Source organism: Nerophis lumbriciformis, linkage group LG10 (assembly GCF_033978685.3).
Source record: "Nerophis lumbriciformis linkage group LG10, RoL_Nlum_v2.1, whole genome shotgun sequence".
NCBI classification, from domain to species: domain Eukaryota; kingdom Metazoa; phylum Chordata; class Actinopteri; order Syngnathiformes; family Syngnathidae; genus Nerophis; species Nerophis lumbriciformis.
The window spans coordinates 30,595,318-30,623,101 of NC_084557.2; the positions used below are offsets into that span (position 1 = coordinate 30,595,318).

Genomic DNA, 27,784 nt, shown 5'->3' on the forward strand with positions numbered 1-27,784 from the left:
CTGCTCCCCTCACCTCCCAGGGGGTGATCAAGGGTGATGAGTCAAATGCAGAGAATAATTTCGCCACACCTAGTGTGTGTGTGACAATCATTGGTACTTTAACTTTAACTTTAGAAGAGTAGATGAAGCTTCAATAAGCTTTCCCCATGAGTGAGGTGTTGTGTCAGGAACTATGTCAGCCATTCAAAACAAAACAAAATGCTTAATTAGTTTTATGCAAATATGTCCTCCAGAGGTAATGTACAATACAACAACAAAATCTATAAGTGTACAAACATCCAGATATTTTGTAAATGTTATGTCTGTGTTGGCCCTGCAATGAGATGGCGACTTGTCCAGGGTGTACCCCGCCTTCCGCCCGAATGCAGCTGGGGTAGGCTCCAGCACCACCGAGAGGGACAAGCGGTAGAAATGGATGGGTGGATGGATCTCTGCTTTCCAGGAGATCGAAGGGATTTTTAGGAGGAAGAACGATGCAGTCTCCAAAGCTATCATCATATCATCAAAATCCAAACTAACTAGTTTTACCAGAAGCATGTGCAGGAAGTCATGCGCTGTTATCTGTGTTTGTGTGTGTGTGTACTGTGTCTTGCAACACAGGAGTGAACCTATGTCGTCAAACAAGGAGAACACTTTTTAATAGTTTCAGTGCTTGTTCAATATTTTTTTGGAACTTGGACATACAGCAACGGAGGGGCCGGTGAGTACATTAAGTAAGTATGATTTTTATTTTATTTTTCAAATGGTGTCATGGGGTATGACGTAAGTACAGCGCAATCATTGTTCTTCTTAAGGTTATAGTCTATTTAAACGCAAGCGTTCAAACTGTACAATAATATGAACATTTTTGAAAAGGTGCTATTGATTTATGATATTTGTTTAAGAAAATGCCTCCCTTGTGTGGGCCACTTATTTATTTTGGTTTAATACCGGTCAGTGAACATGAAAGAGAATGCGTGTGTGTGTGTGTGTTGTCATATTCATAGGATTCAAACTCTGTATAAAAAAAACAAAAAACAAAAATATGAAAGCCTTTAAAAAGCAAGTAACCCTTTCTTTTGTAACTACCGTATTTTTCGGACTATAAGTCGCAGTTTTTTTCATAGTTTGGCCGGGCTCCAGTGCGACATGTATATGTTTTTTTTTCCTTTTTTATTATGCATTTTCGGCAGGTGCGACTTATACTCTGGTGCGACTTATACTCCGAAAAATACGGGTACTTGAGTGGAAGTGGTAAAAAAACAGTACTGTGGAACCTCAACTATTGGAGAAATCTGAGGCTAAGTCTTGTATGTTTGAATTTCCCAGTATTTTGATGAGTATCCTAAAAAAGGTTACTAAACAAATAAAGGAATAGAGTAAGCAGTAGTACCTCAACTTACAAGTTGAATTGGTTCTGTGATGGAGCTCACTGAAATGAATTGAATTCAATTTTATCGATGCATGTACTGTAACATGCCTGGATAATACATGTTATTTCAAGGACAATACAATATAATGTACTACTAACCACTCCAGTATTTGTATGAATTCATGCACTGTACTAAGAATTTACAGCATTTATCTTGGAATGTGGACTTCTACGATATCTCATTCGGGCTGCTTCTCTGCTAAACACACCATCAGCAGGCTCTCCGTATTTTCATGGATATTTGTCAGCCGATTAGATACGATTTTAACGTCCTTGGCTGGCGTTAGACTCTTTCTGCCTCAGTGTGGTTGCCTACCAGGTTGATCAAAAAGCCGAGAGACAGCTCGTTTCACAAAATACTCGGAAGTTGGGGCACTCGTAAGCAGAGGTGGGTAGTAACCAGTGTTGGGTTAGTTACTGAAAAACAGTAACTAGTTACAGTTACTAGTTACTTTATTTCAAAAGTAACTCAGTTACTAACTCAGTTACTTACACCAAAAAGTAATGCGTTACTGTGAAAAGTAACTATTTAGTTACTTCTACTTTTTTTTTTTAAAGCTCCCATTAATGCCCTTTTAGCCTTCATTTTAGTACTGTTATTGCACTGGAGAATAATACAATCTGTTGATCAACTTGACATACATTTGCATCACTGAACTCTGCTAAGCAATGTGCTCTACATACAACACACAAAGACAAAGATATGTGTCAAAGGGCCAATTTATTTCAGGCCAGAACAAATTGACAAAACTATTTTAAATAGCTGCAACATAACATACATAAGTAACAAACAGCATAGTAACACTAACACTAACACTAACCACGTTAAACCCAGATTCCGAACTAATAAAGGTCTTAACTCATTCTCTTTCTATGCCACTTCAATATGGAATGCACTCCCAACAGGTGTAAAAGAAAGGGCATCTCTATCCTCCTTCAAAACCGCACTAAAAGAACACCTCCAGGCAACTACAACCCTAAACTAACACCCTCCCTTCCACATAATACCTCTTCGGATTGTAAATAATCAAATGTAGACACTTTTTCTTATACTTTCTGATCTCTCTCTCTGTGTCCACTACTTGCTGTACATATCCTACCAAGTCAGTCCTGCACTGTTTCAATGTCCATTTCTCTGATGATGCAATTGTTGATGACTGAAGTGTTGATACCAACCAAACCTAACCCCCCCCCCCCCCCCCACAGTATATATCTGTATCTGGACCCCGACTTAAACAATTATTTGGGTGTTACCATTTAGTGGTCAATTGTACGGAATATGTACTGTACTGTGCAATCTACTAATAAAAGTTTCAATCAATCAATCAATCAATCAACAACATAGCTGTAAAGCTATGTTGGCCAACCAAAAAGTAACCACAGAACACTATACCGTATAGGCGTATAGTGTTCTGTGGTTACTTTTTTGTTGGCCAACGGTTGTATTGCGCACCCCCCTCCCCTCCCCTCCCCTCCCCTCCCCTTCCCACACTCAGACACAGTCACACGCACACACAGAGAGCGCAGAGGAAGAATCAGAAGCACGTCTCTGCTTCGCTGGAATAAAACACACTCAGATCCTCAGTTTCTAGCCGATACTACATAAAAAATAACGTAAAATAACGCAGTAACGCATCATGTAGTAACGGTAACTGAGTTATTGAATATAAAAAAATAACGCGTTAGATTACTAGTTACCGCCGAAACTAACGGCGTTACAGTAACGCGTTACTTTGTAACGCGTTAGTCCCAACACTGGTAGTAACGCGCTACATTTACTCCGTTACATCTACTCGAGTAACTTTTGGGATAAATTGTACTTCTAAGAGTAGTTTTAATGCAACATACTTTTACTTTTACTTGAGTATGTTTATAGAGAAGAAACGCTACTTTCACTCCGCTCCATTTATCTACATTCAGCTCGCTACTCGCTACTGATTTTTATCGATCTGTTAATGCACGCTTTGTTTGTTTTGGTTTGTCAGACAGAGCTTCAAAGTAGGATCTATAACATGCCTGCGTTTCACCAATCAAATACAGTCACTGGTGACGTTTGACTCCGTTTCACCAATCAAACAGAGCCAGGCGGTCACATGATTAACAAGCTTAAGCTTACATGAACTCAACGTCAAATTTGAGGAAGCACATCGCGGTAAGTAACGTTAGTAGATATTTTGGCTGTCACCGTAGGCTGATGTTAGCTTCCCTGCTATGAATCACTGTCAAATGTACATCGTGTGGGGACATTTATTAACGCACTGCAGCCTCATACACGTGGAGGGTTTGGGTGTGGGCTTTGGTTGGTGTGGCGCTCCCGTCGGGGGGTGTATTCTGCGGCGGGGGTGCATTAACTGGCACCAGGAGGCGGGATTACTGCGAGCCTCACACAGTGCGTCTTCGCAGCAGTTTTATGATTGCTCAGCACAAGAAATACGTTACACACATACAGTTGTTGCCAAAATACACTGTACATTATATACCTCAGCTACTGTAACTAAACTATGGAAATGTATAATATAGTTCATTTAGCAATACGGTCTCACTGCACAGCAGGCCAGCAGTTAGCAATCCATGTTGAGGCACAACTGAGTGACGTGCCTCAACTGGCTGCTGATCACCGCACGGTCTCTTCTCAGTATTTGAACGGCAAATGTGAAAATTCAGCGATTTTGAATAAAAATAATCTAAAACTGGTAAAGTTAAATGGAAAATAACTTTATAGTATAATCACTGAATACATATAACAATTTAATACATTTTTTTTCTTTTTACATTTTTTTTCTTTCCATGATGGCAGGTGAGGCCGCTTGTCACTGGTGTGTTCCCAGGTGCAGCCCACACCTATCATTTTATGGTTTGCGTAAAGGCTAACTTGTTATTTTCCTTTGTAATCTCTGCCTACTGAGCCTATGGTGCTGTTAAATTATTGTGGCTCAATTTGCCTTAATTTTTTTATGTTAATGTATTATTATTTAATATATATTATTGTTTTAGTTGCTTAAGAGATATTCCTGGCTCTGAATTTGCTCATTGGTTTTTTTTATGTTTTTGTGCATTATTTGTTGCCGTCATCATTAAACGAACAGGTTACTCATCATTTATTCAGTACTTGAGTAATTTTTTCACAACATACTTTTTACTTTTACTCAAGTAAATATTTGGGTGACTACTCCTTACTTTTACTTTAGTAATAAATCTCTAAAGTAACAGTACTCTTACTTGAGTACAATTTCTGGCTACTCTACCCACCTCTGCTCGTAAGTCGAGGCACCACTGTAGTGAGGGTACATACTTGGCGTACTGCTGACAAATTGCAGTGATAAATTCTTCAAAGCGGGGTTATGTTCTCTTCTTAGAATAAGGTATGGTTTATTTGCACCAAAACCAATGTGCCCATTACGTCGATAGCAAGCTACAGATTAATCTTGGACGGGCTGTCGGTCGATCGGCAGGCATTTAAAAATAGACCTAAAAATTACGTATATCATCAGTCTTCACGATGACATCACATTCGTCCTTTAATTGACATACATGGACACCGTGGGTCTTGTGAGATGAGCTCAGTTAGAAGAAAAAAACGGCCGGCGGGAACGCGAGAAACACTTTTTATTTCAGCACAGCACTCTCTCTCCCAAACATTTGCTATCAAAAGTGTAAAGACCAACCGCACAGTTCCTGTCTTCACAATAAAAGTGCTGCTCCATCCTGCCTGCGTTAAGATATAAGGGTCTTAAAAAAACTAGCACACAAAAGCTTGTGAGCTACACAGTCGGCTTCCAATATATTTCTTGCAGAGAGAATGCAAAATGATTATGAGAGCTGGAAAAATAAAAAGCTCAAAACCCACCACTTTCATGCGCAATTGGAAAGAGAAGAGAATATTTTTTCCTCTACAATGTAAATTCGAAGTTGTGGAACTTATCAGAACATACTGTAATTCCTGTCTGGTTCCAGTCAATGCAAGTCATCAGAACAACAACAATATATATTAATATCTTTAAGAAAGACAATTTTATATATATATATATATATATATATATATATATATATATATATATATATATATATATATATATATATATATATACATATATATATATACAAACCCCGTTTCCATAAGAGTTGGGAAATTGACAAGATATTTGATGTTCAAACTCATAAACTTTATTTTTTTTTTTGCAAATAATAATTAACTTAGAATTTCATGGCTGCAGCACGTGCCAAAGTAGTTGGGAAAGGGCAAGTTCATCACTGTGTTACATGGCCTTTCCTTTTAACAACACTCAGTAAACGTTTGGGAACTGAGGAGACCCATTTTTTAAGCTTCTCAGGTGGAATTCTTTCCCATTCTTGCTTGATGTACAGCTTAAGTTGTTCAACAATCCAGGGGTCTCCGTTGTGGTATTTTAGGGGACCACCCTTTGCTCTGATTACTGTTTTGCATACTCTTGGCATTCTCTCGATGAGCTTCAAGAGGTAGTCACCTGAAAGGGTTTTCACTTCACAGGTGTCATAGTTTTGATGCCTTCAGTGACAATCTACAATGTAAATAGTCATGAAAATATAGAAAACGCATTGAAATGAGAAGATGTTTCCAAACTTTTGGCCTTTTATATAAAATCCCCTGAAGAGCAGAGACACCTACGAAACAGGCTTGTCGGGATAAAATAGCCTCTGTGTTTTTTCCTGACCTAACACATAGTCCGCTCTACCCCGGTATTGAGCACTGTATAACGGATAAACCACAAAAACCTCACCTGCCATCATGAAAAGAAAAAAAATGTAAAAAGAAAAAAAAATTATTAAATTGTTATATGTATTCAGTGATTATACTATAAAGTTATTTTCCATTTAACTTCACCAGTTTTAGATTATTTCTATTCAAAATCGCTGAATTTTCACATTTGCCGTTCAAATACTGAAAAGAGACGGTGTGGTGAACAGCAGCCAGTTGAGGCACGTCACTCAATTGTGCCTCAACATGGATTGCGGACTCGGCTAACTGCTGGCCTGCTGTGCAGTGAGACCGTATTGCTATATGAATTATATTATACATTTCCATAGTTTAGTTAGCTGAGGTATATAATGTACAGTGTATTTTGTCAACAACTGTATGTGTGTAACGTATTTCTTGTGCTGAGCAATCATACAACTGCTGCGAAGACGCACTGTGTGAGGCTCACAGTAATCCCGCCTCCTGGTGCCAGTTAATGCACCCCCGCCGCAGAATGCACCCCCAGACGGGAGCGCCACACCAACCAAAGCCCACACCCAAACCCCCCACGTGCAAGACCGAATCCACCCAAAAAAAGTCACTTAACAAGAAGCCAAAAAGTGCAAAAACAACAATGCTCGCGCCGGAGGAGCCGTGAACGACTGCAGGGACACAACATTAGGTACACCTGCAGACTGCAGCTCGGATTTCATATTTCATTCATTCACAACTCCTCCCGCACTTATAAGTAAAGGTAAGACCATAATAAAGTTTTTCTAATTAAATGTGCTTTTTTGTGTGCTACAGTTTGTATGTGTAAAGTTAAAGTTAAGTTAAAGTACCAATGATTGTCACACACACACTAGGTGTGGTGAAATTTGTCCTCTGCATTTGACCCATCCCCTTGATCACCCCCTGGGAGGTGAGGGGAGCAGTGGGCAGCAGCGGCGCCGCGCCCGGGAATCATTTTTGGTGATTTAACCCCCAATTCCAACCCTTGATGCTGAGTGCCAAGCAGGGAAGAATGCTGGTATGAGCTTTTAAACATAACCCGTTAACTGCTGCCAATCAAATGGTGAATAAGATACTCTTTAGGGTTCATATGTTTGTAAATCTGACTGTGATGAAGTCAGTGCCTCACCAGCCATCAACCTCACCGCACGTCACTGATGTATATATATGTATATATATTTATATATATATATATATATATATATATATATATATATATATATATATATATATATATATATGTCTTAATAAGGTTATCCAAAAAATAGTGCTCGATACCGTAGTAGAGCGCAATATATGTATGTGTGGGAAAAAAAAAAATCACAAGACTATTTCATCTCTACAGGCCTGTTTCATGAGGGGGGGGTACCCTCAATCATCAGGAGATTTTAATGGGAGCATTCGCATACCATGGTTTATATAGGGCACAGAGTGGGTGGGTACAGGCTGGCCTAGGGGCGTGGTGATTGGCTCATGTGTTACCTAGGAGGTGTTTCCGTCTATGGCGGCATGCTGTGACAATTTCGCTGCGCTTGTTGAGGGATGACAGGTCTGGACGGTAAATAATAAACAGTTTCTCTTTCAAGCATAGGTTGCATCTTTTATTACCACTATTGTAAGGTGTGCTGGATGCAAGAATTTGCCATGTTATTGAATATTCAACATTATTGTCTTTGAGGTCCCAAATGTGTTTGCTGAGTTCTGTGGTATTTCGCAAGTTTTTGTTCCTGAAAGAAGCCTTGTGATTGTTCCATCTGGTTTTGAATTCTCCCTCGGTTAATCCTACATATGTGTCGGATGTGTTAATGTCCTTGCGTATTACCTTAGATTTTACCCTTCCATCACGCAAGACCTACTGACTCAAGCACTAGACTTCGCCTCAGACTACGACTCAATCACAGGCAACGAAAGAAACATCATCATCCACGCAAAAAACTCCATTCTCATCCACAACAGCACATCATGGCAAAAAAACAACAATGCAACATTTGACGTCACTATGGGAAGTTTTGACGGAGCAGAAACGTGTGAACTCGTTGGGAGTTTCCTCCTCTCCCAGCTCGCTAGCCTCAATCTGAACCTCGGTATTTACCGTGATGACGGACTGGCAGTGTGTCGCGCCTCGCCAAGGAGCAGCGAGAATACCAAGAAGCGCATATGCCAAATTTTCAAAGAGAACGGCCTACGGATCACGATTGAAGCCAACAAGCAAGCCGTCAACTTCCTTGACGTCACTTTCAACCTGAGAAATAACAGCTACCAACCATTCACGAAACCCAACACAACACTCCAATACGTGCACCATGACAGCAACCACCCACCCAACACCACGAAAAGAATACCTACCGGAATCAACAAAAGGCTATCGATGCTGTCATCTAGCAAAGCTGAATTTGACCAAGCAACCCCCCCGTACCAAAAAGCCCTTGATGAAAGCGGATACAATTTCACCCTCACCTATGAACCCACGCCAGAAAACCAGCCAAAAAAGAACAGAAAACGAAACGACATCATCTGGTACAACCCCCCATACAGCAAAAACGTCTCAACTAACATTGGACACAAATTCCTCAATCTGATTGACAAACACTTTCCCAAAGACAACACCCTAAGAAAAGTATTCAACAAGAACAACATTAAATTGAGCTACAGCTGCATGAACAATATACGACAAATAATCTCAAACCACAACAAAACAATTGCAAATGAGCCGTCGGCCCCCAGACAGAGCGACTCCAAAACCAACAAAGACTGTAACTGTCGAAAGAAACCTGATTGCCCCCTCAACGGGGGGTGCTTACAAACATCAGTTGTCTACCAATCTAAGGTAATACGCAAGGACATTAACACATCCGACACATATGTAGGATTAACCGAGGGAGAATTCAAAACCAGATGGAACAATCACAAGGCTTCTTTCAGGAACAAAAACTTGCGAAATACCACAGAACTCAGCAAACACATTTGGGACCTCAAAGACAATAATGTTGAATATTCAATAACATGGCAAATTCTTGCATCCAGCACACCTTACAATAGTGGTAATAAAAGATGCAACCTATGCTTGAAAGAGAAACTGTTTATTATTTACCGTCCAGACCTGTCATCCCTCAACAAGCGCAGCGAAATTGTCACAGCATGCCGCCATAGACGGAAACACCTCCTAGGTAACACATGAGCCAATCACCACGCCCCTAGGCCAGCCTGTACCCACCCACTCTGTGCCCTATATAAACCATGGTATGCGAATGCTCCCATTAAAATCTCCTGATGATTGAGGGTACCCCCCCTCATGAAACATGCCTGTAGAGATGAAATAGTCTTGTGATTTTTTTCCCCACACATACATATATATATATATATATATATATATATATATATATATATATATATATATATATATATATATATATATATATCTATGAGATGAAGTAGTCTTGTGATTTTTTTCCCACACATACATATATATATATATATGTATATTAGGGCTGTCAACGTATGTATGTATATGTTTATATATATATGTGTGTGTGTGTGTGTGTGTGTGTACAGATAAGTAGCTCGCTTGCTGAAAAAGTGTGTGCACCCCTGCACTAAAAGGTATTCTCTGCTCTTGTGTCCTCACATTGTTCGTGTTTTATTCATCTGCAGCTCACATGGAGGTACAACATGATGGTCCTTCCAATGGAACACTTTACCGCTACTAGGCTGCTGTCATCAGCTGCAGCCCTGAATTTTCCTTTCTCAGCTGCAGTTAAATACAGCATCCTTGGTTTGTCTGTCTCTCTTCTCCTGGTGGCACTGGGAATTTTGGTCTGGCAGGCCTTCAGATGCTTTCGAAGTCAACGCACCACACGCACTCTGCATGAAGCAGGTCACCAACAATTAGGTCAAAACACTTAATACCAGATATATTCAGTCCAACGTTTGACGACTGGAAAAAAAATAATTGTATTTGCTTTTTTATGTAGCGAATGGTGAGTTGCTTTACGCAGATGACGGATCTCAAGCATCAAGACAATACAAAGGAATCCCAACTATTAAGGTGAGAAGCCATGGCAGGAAAACAGTGAATCCACGTCTGTGATGTTGAAAATAAATGAGGTCTGGGGTTGCCCGGCATATCGATGGAGATAGGTCAAGGGCAGGTGTCCAAACTTTTTCCAACAAAGGCTGCATACCAGAAAAAATCCGACAATGTGGGGGCCACATTGACACATTTTGTACATTCAACATACTAAAACCAATAAAATGCACAGTAGGTCAATTAATATACAGGTATGCTTAACTATCTGAACATCTAATATCTACAATTTCCCTTTGTGTTACACTGTAGGTAACAAAGCAAATTAGTAAAAAATCTAATCCAGCCCCCTTGAAATATTTAATTTCGTATTATTATTATTATTAGAGATGCCGGTAAATGCTTTAAAATGTAATATCGAAAATTATCGGTATCGTGTTTTTTTATTTCGGTATGGGTTTTTTTAATTTTATTTTTAATTTTTTTTAATTAAATCAACATAAAAAACACAAGATACACTTACAATTAGTGCACCAACCCAAAAAAACCTCCTTCCCCCATTTACACTCATTCACACAAAAGGGTTGTTTCTTTCTGTTATTAATATTCTGGTTCCTACATTATATATCAATATATATCAATACAGTCTGCAAGGATACAGTCCGTAAGCACACATGATTGTGCGTGCTGCTGGTCCACTAATAGTACTAACCTTTAACAGTTAATTTTACTCATTTTCATTAATTACTAGTTTCTATGTAACTGTTTTTATATTGTTTTACTTTCTTTTTTATTCAGGAAAATGTTTTTAATTTATTTATCTTATTTTATTTTATAATTTTTTTTAAAAAGGACCTTATCTTCACCATACCTGGTTGTCCAAATTAGGCATAATAATGTGTTAATTCCACGACTGTATATATCGGTATCGGTTAATATTGGTATCAGTTGATATCAGTATCGGTAATTAAGAGTTGGACAATGTCGGAATATCGGATATCGGCAAAACGCCATTATCGGACATCCCTAATTATTATTCATCTTTACTAATATTATGATTATGCCAATTAAAACCTTTTTAAAAAGTTGAAGTACCACTTATAGCCACACACACACGAGGTGTGGTGAAATTACCCTCTGCATTTGACCCATCCCCTTGTTCCACCCCCTGGGAGGTGAGGGGAGCAGTGAGCAGCAGCGGTGGTCGCGCTCGGGAATCATTTTGGTGATTTAACCCCCAATTCCAACCCTTGATGCTGAGTGCCAAGCAGGGAGGTAATGGGTCCCGTTTGTATAGTCTTTGGTATGGCTCAGCCGGGGTTTTGAACTCACGACCTACCGATCTCAGGGCGAACACTCTACCCACGAGGCCACTGAGCGGGCTTTTTTAAGGCTGTAGCACGTTCAAATACATGAAATTTGTACACAACATGATAGAACGCACGGAAGTTAAGAAGTAAGATGCACAGGTCGTCCATTTTGGTTGTCAGGTCCCTTTTTGGAGGGGGGTTTTGATCAGATGCTTTTTTTGCTTAGTTTTTTTAATGTAATGTTTAATGCAGGACGTCTTTATTCTGTCTGTAGAATGTTTCCCAGGCCAATGAAAAAAACGAGCTGCGGACCACAATTGGCCGCACTTTCAACATCCCTTGTTTAGGGCTTGGTGGCGATGGGGGTTGTATCCATGTTCTGCCTTAGTTGTGCAGTACCTTCTGGCCCTCACTCGTGTCGACGGTGGGTTGCCTGATGGTGTACACTGGTGATGCCTTTGGGTATTTTCGATAGAGGGCACACTGTGGTGTGCTTCATTTCAATCTCGGGGTTTGTGAAGCGTGGATAGGAATGTTTTATCTACTCAAGTAGACCGACTACTTTGTGGGATCCCACCACCCACATCTGCCATGTTTGCTCTTGCCTATTTTAATCATATTGTAGACATAAACAGTGCACACACACTTCATTAGGGTCATTAAGTGTCAGGGCTGATGGGACCAGGCCAAACATGGCCAACTATATGTTGGTCCAGTCCTCACTACCACAGCCTTAGCACCCTTGGCTACGTTGTATGAACATTGTATTACTACTTGTTTTACAAACCCTGTTTCCATATGAGTTGGAAAATTATGCTAGATGTAAATATAAACGGAATACAATGATTTGCAAATCCTTTTCAACCCATATTCAATTGAATGCACTACAAAGACAAGATATTTGATGTTCAAACTCATAAACTTTATTTTTTTTTTTTGCAAATAATAATTAACTTAGAATTTCATGGCTGCAACACATGCCAAAGTAGTTGGGAAAGGGCATGTTCACCACTGTGTTACATGGCCTTTCCTTTTAACAACACTCAGTAAACGTTTGGGAACTGAGGAAACACATTTTTTAAGCTTCTCAGGTGGAATTCTTTCCCATTCTTGCTTGATGTACAGCTTAAGTTGTTCAACAGTCCGGGGGTCTCCGTTGTGGTATTTTAGGCTTCATAATGCGCCACACATTTTCATTAGGAAGCAGGTCTGGACTACAGGCAGGCCAGTCTAGTACCCGCACTCTTACTATGAAGCCACGTTGATGTAACACATGGCTTGGCATTGTCTTGCTGAAATAAGCAGGGGCGTCCATGGTAACGTTGCTTGGATGGCAACATATGTTGCTCCAAAACCTGTATGTACCTTTCAGCATTAATGGCGCCTTCACAGATGTGTAAGTTACCCATGTCTTGGGCACTAATACAACCCCATACCATCACAGATGCTGGCTTTTCAACTTTGCGCCTATAACAATCCGGATGGTTCTTTTCCTCTTTGGTCCGGAGGACACGACGTCCACCGTTCTCCAAAAACAATTTGAAATGTGGACTCGTCAGGCCACAGAACACTTTTCCACTTTGTATCAGTCCATCTTAGATGAGCTCAGGCCCAGCGAAGCCGACGGTGTTTCTGGGTGTTGTTGATAAACGATTTTTGCCTTGCATAGGAGAGTTTTAACTTGCACTTACAGATGCAGCGACCAACTGTAGTTACTGACAGTGGGTTTCTGAAGTGTTCCAGAGCCCATGTGGTGATATCCTTTACACACTGATGTCGCTTGTTGATGCAGTACACATATTTGCCAACCCTCCCGGATTTTCCGTGAGACTCCCGAAATTCAGCGCCTCTCCCGAAAACCTCCCGGGACAATTTTTCTCCCGAAAATCTCCCGAAATTCAGGCGGAGCTGGAGGCCACGCCCCCTCCAGCTCCATGCGGACCTGAGTCCGCTTTCCCACAATATAAACAGCGTGCCTGCCCAAACACATTATAACTGTAGAATGATCGTGGGCGAGTCCTTGGTTTCTTATGTGGGTTTATTGTTAGGCAGTTTCATTAACGTCCTCCCAGCGTGGCAACAACACACAACAACAGCAGTCATGTTTTTGTCTACCGTAAAGCGGTTCGTCTGCCATAAACAGCAATGTTGGGACACTCTTAAACAGGACAATACTGCCATCTATAACATCAATAACATATACAGCTTTTAGAGAGTGCAGTGCACAAATGCGCACACAACAAGGAGACGCCGACGACGAGTAAGATGAAGAAATACGCTTTGTTGCACCTTTCCGGCCTGAGTCCGGCGATTAGTTGCAAATCTTGCTTTATTGATTGCTTGCACACAGCCAATCCAACACAAAACAAACTAGTCCCGCCCGCACTCACGCTACCGCTCCCTCTCTTCTCTCGCCCACACACTCACTGACGTCACTCACCTCTCATGCTCACCTATTAAAGGGCCACACACACACATACGCTACTCTCATAACAGCTCCAAGCCGCAGCTGCGATTGGACCTGGATAGCCTCCGGGAAGAAGTAGTGGACTACCAAGTGCTTGGCACTGAAGATCTTCCTCAGGAAGCAAAGATTGACCGGTTTTGGGCCATGCTAGGGAGAGATGGAAGATTCCAGACTCTAATGCATTTGATGAAAGCACTTTTGTGCGTGCCACACATCAATGCATCATCAGAGAGGGTGTTCAGCATGGTTAGAAAAATAGTGACAAAGAATAGAACAAGGATGGACAATTCAACCCTTAACTCAACAATGAGTAGATGAGTGTTATGTGTGTGTATATGTGTAAATAAATGGACACTGAAATTCAAGTATTTATTTTATATATATATATATATATATATATATATAGCTAGAATTCACTGAAAGTCAAGTATTTCTTATATATATATATATATATATATATATATATATATATATATATATATATATATATATATATATATATATATATATATATATGAAATACTTGACTTGGTGAATTTTAGCTGTAAATATACTCCTCCCCTCTTAACCACGCCCCCGCCCCACCCACGCCCCCAACCCCCACCCCCGACCACGCCCACCCCACCCCCCCACCTCCCGAAATCGGAGGTCTCAAGGTTGGCAAGTATGGCAGTACAGCCTGAGGGATCGAAGGTCACGGGCTTAGCTGCTTACGTGCAGTGATTTCTCCAGATTCTCTGAACCCTTTGATGATATTACGGACCGTAGATCAGTGGTCCCCAACCACCGGGCCGCGGACCGATTGGTACCGGGCCGCACAAGAAAAAAGAAAAAATAAATTTTTATTTTTTAAATTTTTTTTATTAAATCAACATAAAAACACAATATATACACTATATATCAATGTATATCAATACAGTCTGCAGGGATACAGTCCGTAAGCACACATGATTGTATTTCTTTATATAAAAAAAATCAATAAAAAAAATCAATTTCCCAACTCATATGAAAACAGGGTTTGTACTTTGTAGATGCATACTGTTTAAAATACGTCTATCAAATGCTCTGTTGCATGATTGACATGTGCCATGGGAGGTCACTTATTATTACCAAGCAAGATATGGCAATCTGACATGACGAGGGAAAAACATCTCATTATTTTAGTGGAGAAGGAGTTTTGTCATCTGTGTGATGAAAAAAAACAAAAAACTAATCACAATGACTTACCATTTTTACCATATAGAATACCAATGTATGAATGAAACATATTTATTTTGACTACTTACAGTAGGCATCTGTAATTTTGCTTTAGTAGACAATTAAAAGGTATCCTGGATGGCAAAGTGAAAACATGAGTTGATACTCACAGGAACCAATTGATCAGCGGAGACCGCTTCAAGGAACCGCATACTGTGACTTGAAATGTTGCTTCCATAGAATCTTTTCAGATGTAATAAAACATCATGCGAGTGGCTTGCACACATGAGAATTCAACCTGTTTGAAAGACATAGTACTGATCACACCTAAAAGTAGTTTAGTTTCAGTTTGTTCGTTTTTTTTTTTTTTTTTGCATTTGTCTGGAAGCTGTAACCAACAGTAAATGCTTTCTGTGTACACAGATATTAATACAAAAAGTTGTTTAAACACAGGACTCTGCCAAAGCCAATATAAGACGTTTGATGTGTGTGCGCGCACTTTGCAGGTGGAGGATTTTGATGTGGACGTCTCATCTGAGTCCTCCTTGGGATCCAGCCAGCCAGCAGCAGATAATAAAGTATGTAACAGTATTGCATGTGTGTTGTTGTTTTGTATCACCATCTTTGTCAGTTTATTTGTTTTTTTGCAGCATAAATAGTCTTACATAATGATACACCTTATCAGTGTATCATTATAATAATCTATCTCCAGCGTTATTTAAAACAATTTAGTTATTCTTATATGGAAAATCTGTTTAACATTTGACCTTACATTTCCTTCATAGGCTAAATAAAGTGTTCAGACAGTTTGGATTTATCATAAACAAAGCAGACAGTAACATATTTTCTCTATCTCCCTAACTATCTCCTCCACCAGGGCAATGGATGGCTCCACTACTCTGTGTACTATGACCAGCAGTACCGCCGGCTTGTGGTCACAGTCTTGGAGGTGGAGGGGCTTCAGCAACAAAACCAGATCAGCAGCCTCCAGCTGTTTGTCCAACTAAAGCTTCTGTGGAAAGGGTCTGATAAGAGGGAGCGTTGCATCGATGATGGGGTAATTTGACACTGTAAATGTGAGCTTATATCAGTCCCAATTGTCAGCCAATGATCTCGAAAAAATTAAAGGGGAACTATTGTGCAAAGCCAACTTTTACTACCTATTAGTACCAGCTTTTGTGTGTGTGGGATCTGCATTAGGACCGAACATTTGAAATCAAACTATATATTTTTTCAATAATCGGTTTTCATAATTCCGCCAAATGAGCCGTTTGGAATTTTCTCTGACTTGTGATGTTTTCTGACCTGTCACGGATATCTCCATGTATAGTAGAAATTTACCCAAAGGGCTTTACGCACGTCCACCATTGTAGTCCGACGCTGCAGTCAATTAGGTCCTTTTTTTCCCCCTCTATCCTCTTATTGTGGGGCAGACTGTCTCGTACATGCACATGCATCTTCCGCTGTTGCAATTTCCAATTTCCAACTTATATCTGTCAGTAAACTCGAAATGGAAGCGCTAATAACTACAACATGGCTGACGGGGAGAAGACGCAGTCAAAGTGGAGGCACATAAATAACACAGCCCACAAAATGTTGTATCCTGAAGAGACAGTCAGAAAGAGGTTTGAACTTGGTCTGTAAAACATAATCTATGCAAAATTTTGTATCCTGAAGAGACAGTCAGAAAGAGGTTTGAACTTGGTCTGTAAAACATAATCTATGCAAAATGCACCACCATTACTGTTATGTAGACCACAAGGAAGTGTTTGAAATGTAGAAAAAAAGGGCTCTTTTAAAGCAAGCCTAGAATGATAATGAATATGATTGATGGACACTAAAGATTTAATCCATTTGCTTAGTGTTGTGCAAATTTTTGTTGAAGAAGTATACGTATTAAACCTTCAATGGCATTTGGATTATTACATTTCTAAAAGACTGATTTCTAGAGTTTGTCCTTTTTACAGATGTAGACCAAACTAAACTATATCAGCATGTATGTATTGATAGTGGTTTTGTGAAAAGGAAAAAACACAATGAGAGGTGGCGTTAGACATACTGTAATAATGACAAATGTTAACATTTTAATAGATGAATCCTTTTGAAACATAAACAACATGACTGAAAGATATTTGTTATTTCATGCTATAAATCACAAGTGGCTATTCAGATAAAATAATGTAGCTAGTAGAATAAACATTGTTTGTACTCTTTATGATTTTTGCATTTGGAGCAGTTGGAAGTGGAGATGCGCATGCCACAATTAGATGAAAATAATACTTAAGCCTATCTTTTTTGTGTTACTTAATGGCCTAAGCTCCTCCAGACTGCAAAACCCTGGGAACAGAGACATCCAAAACTCTTTGCAAGATCAGGCCAAAAGGCAGGAACCTTATGATTTCATGCTTTGGCATTGTTTAACATGAGTATATGACATCATAACAACATTTACAGTCAGAAAAGGTGTAATTCATCTCGTTTGACTCAAATTTTGGCCATTAAATGCTTGATTATGGGCTTAACAAAATGTAAGTGTTTCTCGTCCAACTACTAAACAACAACGTTGTACTGAATTGACTGTGGATTACTGCTCTGATTCTATTAGGTTGAAGGGACACCTCCTCCTCTGTGCAAAGTGCTGCAGGAATGGAGGACTCGCACTGTGAAAGGCACCTGTAACCCTTTGTTTGGAGACCAGTTCAGCTGTATTCTGCAAGATGAAAAGGAGCTGGATCACATTAACCTGAGGATGGAGGTTCTGTAACATCCAAACCTATTTCACATTGTCAGCATTTTAACGTTCTTGTTTCTTGTTTGAGTTTTACAGTGCCTATCTCTGTTAGTTGGCAGGTTTGATTACAGATCAAGACAATAACACTCGAAAAAGTCCATCTCAACTTTTTATATTCATAATACTAAGCATATTCACGTGAATACTCTAATGCAGTGGTTCTTAACCTGGGTTCGATCGAACCCCAGGGGTTCGGTGAGTAGGCCTCAGGGTTTCGGCGGAGGTCACACACCCGACTCATCGTGTAGATAAAAACTTTTCCCTATCGGCGTATTATGGATACGGCAACAGCCGAAGTCAGACTGATTTGCAGGTGTGTAATTTGTTGTGAGTTTATGCACTGTGTTGGTTTTGTTCTTTGAACGAGGTGATGTTCAGGCACGGTTCATTTTGTGCACCGGTTAAAAAACATATACATTTGTCTTGAATTTGAAAAAAAACTCAACATTTTATTTTTCACTAAAGAAGGCACGGTGGAACAGGGGTTAGTGCATGTGCCTCACAATACGAAGGTCCTGAGTAGTCCTGATCTTCAATCCCGGCCTCGGGATCTTTCTGTGTGGAGTTTGCATGATATCCCAGTGACTGCGTGGGTTCCCTCCGGGTACTCCGGCTTCCTCCCACCTCCAAAGATATGCACCTGGGGATAAGTTGATTGGCAACACTAAATTGGCCCTAGTGTGTGAATGTGAGTGTGAATGTTGTCTGTCTATCTGTGTTGGCCCTGCGATGAGGTGGCGACTTGTCCAGGGTGTACCCCGCCTTCCGCACGAATGCAGCTGAGATAGGCTCCAGCACCCTCGCGACCCTGAACGGGACAAGCGGTAGAAAATGGATGGATGGACTAAAGAAGGGTTCGGTGAATGCGCATATGAAACTGGTGGGGTTCGGTACCTCCAACAAGGTTAAGAACCACTGCTCTAATGTCTATGGATGTTCTCATAAATCCAGGTCGTTATATTCTCAGGGCATTCAATCGATCGCAACTGGACTGTTCAGTTTGTCTTAGAAGACGTTTTGCCTCTCATCCAAGCAGGCTTTGACAATCCATGCTCATCGACTTAAACTGGACCGCAACTGTCTATGAACTAGGGGTGTAACGATTTGTTTAAACAACGATTCGATTCAATATTTGTGGGTGCCAATACAAATCAGTGATTCATTTTTATAAAACATTTTTACAGCAATACGATCCAAAACGATTCAGTGAGTTCAAATCGATTCAGTAACTTTTTAACAAAGAACATCCAACAGCCTGACTGTGAAATAAATAGTGGATACCTGGACACTGCAGGTTAAGTTTTCTATATGAATTATGTATAATGAATTATGGATACAAACAAGCAAGCAAACAACAATTAATGGCCAATGCATTCACATCCTATTTAAATTAAGTGCACCCAACAGTTTAGGTTGAATCAAGAGGAGGAAACCCTTTCTGCTCACATTTTACACATTCAAGCAATTTTCAATAAAAGTACAGTAACCAACATATTTACATTTATTTGCTAAATAAAGTTCCCCGATCGGGCCATACAGTATCTGTTCTCCGCCTCTGGCATCGCCAATGAAGGACAGCGTAGAGTTATTACTGCAAGAGGTTCTGGGCATTTGTTCTGTTGTGTTTATGTTGTGTTACGGCGCGGATGTTCTCCCGAAATGTGTTTGTCATTCTTGTTTGGTGTGGGTTCACAGTGTGGCACATATTTGTAACAGTGTTAAAGTTGTTTATACGGCCACCCTCAGTGTGACCTGTATGCCTTGCATCCACTTGTGTGTGTGAAAAGCCATAGATATTATGTGATTGGTCCGGCACACAAAGGCAGTGCCTTTAAGGTTTAATTGCGCTCTGTACTTCTCCCTATGTCCGTGTACCACTCCGTACAGCAGCGTTTTAAAAAATCATGAATTTTACTTTTTGAATACGATACCGATAATTTCCGATATTACATTTTAAAGCATTTACCGGCCGATAATATCGCAGTCCGATATTATCGGACATCTCTATTATTAAGTCTATTGTTTTTCCAGTATTGATAAAATCGATTGATAGCCTTTTAAAATGACCTTGGATCGATACCTATGTCTTGGAAGGCAAACTTGCCGCGTACAGGTTGATACACTTGAAATTTAGGAGTATAAATCGGTCTATCGATGTTTCGATCACCCGTTACATCCCTACTAGGAACTGATGAATGAGAGGTGAAACGTCTTCTGCGGCAAACTGAACAGTCCACTGACTGACAGAATGCCCTGAGAATTTGATCCTCTCGCCAGTGTGACATAAACATGACCCCCATTTGTTTGTCTGTGTCACAGGTAAGAGACTATGATAAATACTCAAGACACACAACATTGGGAGATGTGAGGACTTCTTTAGGACAATTCAACATTTCCTACCCTTTGGAGCTAAAGGGAAAGCTTCACACTCCCAAGAAGGTAAAAACGAAATTATATACATTTTTACATAAACCCTAATTTTAGGGCCAGCATTAACAAAGTTGATACCAGGAACGAGAACAACTCCTTACTTGTATCCGTGTGGTTTTCTTACACATGAGAAGGAACATCGCAAAGGAGACACGGGTAGTCTTATTGGAAGGAGGAAGTCTCAATAATGAAAGCAATATCCTCCTTAGTTCTCAACACTGCTCATTTCATAGTAGAAGATCGATCCCTAATGTGTTCAAAGATGCCATCTCTATTCTTGATGATGCTTGCGGTGTTTGAGTGGCTTGAACCGGGCATGCAGCCAATGTTGATTTTGTCCACTGAACGTTTTACGATGTCTATTTTCATTTCACGTTTCACTTTGCTTTTTATTCATGTGCTGCCCCTAGAAGAGAGGGCTATGAACCCATTCCACCCACCGGTTGAAGTAGTATTTGTCACAGAGTTGTGCCGTTTGAGAGAGTTACAGGTGAAACTCAAAAAATTCCCTGTGATGAGGTGGCGACTTGTCCGCGACCCCGAAGCGATTAAGCGGTAGAAAATGGATGGATGGATGGAAACTCAAAATTAGAATGTCGTGCTGAAGTTCATACGTATCATCAATTCAACTTCAAATGTGAAACTAAAATGTGATACAAACTCATTACAGGCCGAGTGAGATATGTCAAGCCTTTATTTCTTAAATTTTTGATGATCGTGGCTTGCTGTTTTTGAAAACCCCAAGTTTTCTGAGATTTTCAATTCAAGGTTTTCATAAGCTGTAAACTATAATCATCAAAATTATATCAAAAGAAGGCTTGAAATATCTTGTGTTGTGTGTTATGAACCTATAATTAGTTCCACCTTGTAAATCTAATTGCTGCAATAAACTATAGCATATATAATATTAAAAATGTTGTTTCCTGCTTCGTCCACACAAGACACTAGCATAAGTTTTTTAGACAGATGACATGTGCATTTGATCGCCGCTCAGAGATCGACACAATCCTGCCGACCGGTTAGCTTGTTAGTGCGAAGGTGAAGATGCGGATGACCAAATCAGACAAACAATCTATTAAAAACATGTCTTACCAGTGAGCAGCTTACCTGGCGAATCAGCCTCGCTGCAGCATTTTTAGTCCACATTAAAGGTGCTGCAACCAGCGTCTGCGCACGCAGCCAGAAATGACAAACATTTATCCATAAAAATATTGAGAAGTTGCTGTGTTTGACGTGTGTCTGTTTGTTCTGTCTCGTCCTGACTCAACAAACTGGACGGTCAAGCATTACCTTTGGTGCACAGGCATACAGTCGTTGTGGCTTGTGCAGCCCTATGAGCATACTTGCCAACCCTCCCGAATTTTCCGGGAGACTCCCGGGACAGCCATTCTCCCGAATTTCTCCCGATTTCCAGCCGGACTTAAGGCACGCCCCCTCCAGGTCCGTGCGGACCTGAGTGAGGACAGCCTATCGTCACGTCCGCTTGGCCAACCAAAAAGTAACCACAGAACACTATAGTTCGGTGGTTACTTTTTGGTTGGCCAACGGTTTACGTTGTATTGCGCACCCTGACGGCAAGTGTGGGAGTCGGTTCTGAAGTATGACGTAAAGAGACGTACCTTCATCACCTCGCCTGGTTATTGACTCCAACCCAGAATATTACGCTGCACATACCTATGCTCCTTCAAAGACTGTGCTACTGGCTGCAAAGCATTGCACTTTCAAATACAACAATGAGTAGAGAGGAGTGTTATGTGTGTATATGTGTAAATAAATGAACACTGAAATTCAAGTATTTAAATGATAAATGATAAATAAATGATAAATGGGTTATACTTGTATAGCGCTTTTCTACCTTCAAGGTACTCAAAGCACTTTGACAGTATTTCCACATTCACCCATTCACACACACATTCACACACTGATGGCGGGAGCTGCCATGCAAGGCGCTAACCAGCAGCCATCAGGAGCAAGGGGTGAAGTGTCTTGCCCAAGGACACAACGGACGTGACTAGGATGGTAGAAGGTGGGGATTGAACCCCAGTAACCAGCAACACTCCGATTGCTGGCACGGCCACTCTACCAACTTCGCCACGCCGTCCCCAATTTATTAATTTATTAATTTATTTTATTTATATATATATATATATATATATATATATATATATATATATATAATAAAATACATACAATACCCCGACCCCGCCCACCTCAAACCCCTCCAATCTCCCGAATTTGGAGGTCTCAAGGTTGGCAAGTATGTCTTTGAGACACTCGTGATTTAGGGCTATATAAGTAAACATTGATTGATTGATTGATTGATTGATTGACAGTATATATCGCTTGTTGTCAACACTGACCTCTTCGGTCCGTCACTCAAATATGTCCATGTGTAACATAAACAGTGATTTCATATTTGTTTTTCCTAATGTTAAGTGACCGAGAAGCAGACACTCCCAGTACAAAAGTCTGCTTCACAAGATAAATGCGAAACAATATTATTACAGTAATTCATAGAACTTCTGTAATTGTTTGTAGTACATACAATTTAATTTTTTTTAACAATACTTACTTAAAATTGTGCTTTTCTTACTAAAAAGCAGTTGTGCTGTTTTGGGAGACCAAACACGGATTAAAGGGGAACATTATCACAATTTCAGAAGGGTTAAAACCATTAAAAATCAGTTCCCAGTGGCTTATTTTATTTTTCGAAGTTTTTTTGAAAATTTTACCCATCACGCAATATCCCTAAAAAAAGCTCCAAAGTGCCTGATTTTAACCATCGTTATATACACCCGTCCATTTTCCTGTGACGTCACACAGTGATGCCACTACAAACAAACACGGCGGCTAGAACAGCAAGGTATAGCGGATTCAGACTTGGATTTCAGCGGTTTAAGCGATTCAACAGATTACGCATGTATTGAAACGGATGGTTGTAGTGTGGAGGCAGGTAGCGAAAACGAAATTGAAGAAGAAACTGAAGCTATTGAGCCATATCGGTTTGAACCGTATGCAAGCGAAACTGACGAAAACGACACGGCAGCCAGCGACACGGGAGAAAGCGAGGACGAATTCGGCGATCCCCTTCTAACCAACGATTGGTATGTGTTTGTTTGGCATTACCATACCATACCATACCAACTTTATTTATAAAGCCCTTTTAAGACAAGCACAGTTGAAAAACAAAGGGCTGTACACCACAAAGAAATGGAGGCAAAGGACAGACTAAAAAATAACATTTAAAACAGAAATAAAAATACACATTTAAAAAGCAAATATAAATTACCCTAAGAACAGTTTGTTAGATAAAAACAGTTTAAAAGTTAAAAACAGTTCAAAAAGTTAAAAGCTAAAAACAGTTTAAAGTCTCATGCTGGGTTAAAAGCCAGTGAATAAAAATGGGTTTTAAGAAGGGTCTTAAAAATAGCCAAAGAAGGGGCCTGTCTCACATGGAGAGGGAGATCGTTCCAGAGTTTGGGACCCGCAACAGAGAAAGCTCTGTCCCCTCTGAGCTTGCGCTTTGTTTTGGGTGCCTCCAGGATCAGCTGATCAGCTGACCTGAGGGACCGGGTGGGGGCATAGAGGTGGAGCAGCTCAGAGAGGTACGGTGGGGCAAGACCACGTAAGGATTTAAAAACAAGTAAGATCATTTTAAAATGGACTCTAAAAGACACAGGCAGCCAGTGGAGGGAGGCTAAAACAGGAGTAATGTGCTCTCTTTTTCTTGTGTTAGTTAAAAGTCGGGCAGCTGCATTTTGGACCAGCTGCAGACGTGAGAGGGAGGATTGATTTATTCCAAAATACAAAGAGTTACAGTAATCCAGCCGAGATGTGATAAAGGCATGGATTACTGTCTCTAACTGTTGCCTAGAAAGAAGGTTTTTAACCTTGGCCAGCTGACGTAGATAAAAAAAAGCTGGCTTTCACCACTGTGCCAATCTGACGGTCCAATTTAAAATCACAGTCAATACGAAAGTCCAGGTTAGTGACCATGGGCTTAACGTGCAAAGCCAAAGGGCCAAAGTCAACAGGGGGGAGCTCACAGGTACCACTAGGTCCAAACACTATTACTTCTGTCTTCTTGTCATTGAAATTTAAGAAGTTTAGGGCCATCCAGGCCTTGATATCCTCAAGACAGGCAATTAAAGGAAACTAACAACTATGAACTAGGTTTACAGCATATGAAATACATTTGGCAACAACATGCACTTTGAGAGTGCAGACAGCCCATTTCAGGCGCGCTAAGAACATATATTTTTCCACGATTTCAGCACTCAGGTTAACCATACCTAAATAGACACAAAATGCTGCATTACACAAGACTACCCGAATGTACTCGAATGATTGAAAAAAATTAATGTTTTTAAGCTAAATTATTGGTAAACACAGTTTATGTATAATAATTTACGTTAAACCGCGAGTAATGAATAAAGTTTTCATCAATTAATATATTCTGTAGACATACCCTCATCCGCTCTCTTTTCCTGAAAGCTGATCTGTCCAGTTTTGGAGTTGATGTCAGCATCTGCTTTGAGTGTCGCAGCATATCCACACATTCTTGCCATCTCTGTCGTAGCATAGCTTTCGTCGGTAAAGTGTGCGGAACAAACGACTGACCATTTCGTCGGCTTTCCCCACAGCCTCGTATTTTTAACAAATTTCGTCCAATTTCTTGCCACTTTCGCGTCTTTGGGCCACTGGTGCTACTTGAATCCGTCCCTGTTCGTGTTGTTACACCCTCCGACAACACACCGACGAAAGTGAAAAAATGGCGGATTGCTTCCCGATGTGACGTCACGTTGTGACGTCATCACTCCGAGAGCGAATGATAGAAAGGCGTTTAATTCGCCAAAATTCACCCATTTAGAGTTCGGAAATCGGTTAAAAAAATATATGGTCTTTTTTCTGCAACATCAAGGTATATATTGACGCTTACATAGGTCTGGTGATAATGTTCCCCTTTAAATTCATTTCAATGGGCGGGACCGACATGAGATGAGTGTTTTGAATTATGAACTCGGTCGTGGAACGCAGTGTGCTCGTAAATTGAGGTACAACTATGGATTATGGTTGTTAAAAAACAACACGGAACGTTGAAAAACAAAGACCCCTTGTAAATATTGTCTGCCTGACCAGTAGGTCAGCGCTCAGAAGATGTTTATGAAATGTAAACGTCAAGCAGCAATCTAGTTTTTTTTTTCAACTTATTTTGGTTTGGTGTTATTTTATGATTGAAAGTTGAATGTAAACGAAAGGCAATGTTTTTATTGTGTGGGTAAATACCCATCATGCTGATGTGTTAATTCTTTCATATAATAGGATCTTGTAGGAGAAGTGCTCTTGTCACTTAAGTTTCTCCCCATCTCTCAAAGACTTGAGGTTGGAGTGTTAAAGGTCCAAACAGTCCAGAAGGAGCTACACTTGGGCACAGGTAAATACCACACATCTCCACACAAATGCAGATAGAAGCTTTAATAGCTCATTTCTTCATGTTGTCCAGCTCTGTATGCCAGGGTCAGCGTGCAGTGCAACAGCTACAAGCTGAAGTACCAGAAAACCTGCGCAATGGAATGTGGGGCATTGACCGTTTTCAATGAGGTTCTTGTATTCCGCTTACCAGATTTTGCTATGCAAGAGTGTAAAATTTTGGTCTCTGTTTTTGAGACTCACTCAAGTAGGAAACCCTCCAAACACCTGATTGGACAGTTGACGGTGAAGAAGGACAAACATTCAGAAGACAAGCACTGGAGTCTTATGATGTTCTCAGCCCACCAGCCAATAGCAAGATGGCATGACCTACTTATCTGAGTTATGTCTAAACAACTTCTGGATCCCTTTATTACTTTTTTACATTCAGCAGGTGGGGCTTAAACACACTTTTATTTTACAACAAACTACTATGACCACATTTGTTCTTCCTAACAATATTCTCAACATGGTCACAATATGGAAAGCCTTGTTTGTGCAGACAGTTCAAAAATCTCATGTTTTGGTGTTCAGTTATTTTTAAAAATGAATAAATGCTGTAGTCCAGTGGTCCCCAACCTTTTTTTAACTGCGGACCGGTCAACGCTTGAAAATATGTCCCACGGACCGGGGGGGGGGGGGTTTATTTTATTTATTTTTTTTGTTAAAAAAAAATACAATCATGTGTGCTTATGGACTGTATCCCTGCAGACTGTATTGATATATATTGATATATAATGTAGGAACCAGAATATTAATAACAGAAAGAAACAACCCCTTTGTGCGAATTAGTGTAAATGGGGGAGGGAGGTTTTTTGGGTTGGTGCACTAATTGTAAGTGTATCTTGTGTTTTTTATGTTGATTTAATATTAAATAAATAAATAAATTAAAGAAAAAATAACTTTTAATTTTTTTTAATTTTTTTTATTCTTGTCCGGCACGGTACCAATCGATCCACGGCCCGGTGGTTGGGGACCACTGCTGTAGTCCATACCGTAGTCTACAACATTCACTTGATTATTCTTATTTCTAGGCTGCCATCTAGGGGTTCGCCGCTTTACTCCTGTTGCCTATGGATTTAATATTACTGTACTTGGTCTTTTCAGCACCACCTTGTGCACTTTCAGAGTCACGTATTTTTAATTTTGTTGATGGAACTGTTTACGAAAATCCTAAACAAAAATGTTATTAAAATACATTGAAGAAATACATATATTGTTGCGTGATACCAGTTTTTGGACAAACAACTTCTTTTTTTTATTATACATTTTTTTGTCGACTTGTCCAGGGAGTACCCCGCCTTCCGCCCGAATGCAAGTGGGATAGTCTCCAGCAAACCCCGGCAACACCGAGAGGGACAAGCAGTAGAAAATGGATGGATGGATGTAGTTTTTAGATGGAACAAATATACCGTATTTTTCGGATTATAAGTCGCAGTTTTTTTCATAGTTTGGCCGGGGGTGCGACTTATACTCAGGAGCGACTTATGTGTGAAATTATTGACACATTACCGTAAAATATAAAAAAATATTATTTAGCTCATTCACGTAAGAGACTAGACCAGTGGTTCTTAACCTGGGTTCGATCGAACCCTAGGGGTTCGGTGAGTCGGGCTCAGGGGTTCGGCGGAGGTCAAGACACACCCGACTCATCGTGTAAATACAAACTTCTCGGATACGGCAACAGCAGAAGTCAGACTGATTTGCAGGTGTGTAATTTGTTGTGAGTTTATGCACTTGGTTTTGTTCTTTGAACAAGGTGATGTTCTTGCACGGTTCATTTTGTGCACCAGTAAAAAAACATGGTAACACTTTAGTATGGGGAACATATTCACTATTAATTAGTTGCTTATTAACATGCAAATTAGTAACATATTGGCTCTTAACTAGTCATTATTAAGTACTTATTAATGCCTTATTCGGCATGGGCTTATTATAACCCTAACCCTCTAACCCTGG

At 40.2% G+C, this 27,784-nt stretch overlaps 1 protein-coding gene across 2 annotated transcripts; it reads left to right on the forward strand.

Annotated features, from left to right (window-relative positions):
- The first annotated feature begins 566 nt into the window (after window positions 1-566).
- syt19 (synaptotagmin XIX) lies at window positions 567-27,561 on the forward strand. Of its 2 annotated transcripts, none has more exons than XM_061969288.2 (9): window positions 567-713; window positions 9,789-10,026; window positions 10,109-10,182; window positions 15,642-15,713; window positions 16,013-16,192; window positions 17,741-17,890; window positions 20,246-20,365; window positions 25,679-25,790; window positions 25,860-27,559. In XM_061969288.2, exons 2-9 carry the CDS (start codon window positions 9,807-9,809, stop codon window positions 26,165-26,167), a joined length of 1,236 nt encoding a protein of 411 aa, XP_061825272.2. In that variant the 5' UTR covers window positions 567-713; window positions 9,789-9,806; the 3' UTR covers window positions 26,168-27,559. The 2 variants fall into 2 exon arrangements, with proteins under 2 accessions (XP_061825272.2, XP_061825271.2); XM_061969287.2 differs by having other exon boundaries at window positions 582-700; window positions 25,860-27,561.
- Window positions 27,562-27,784: the final 223 nt, after the last annotated feature.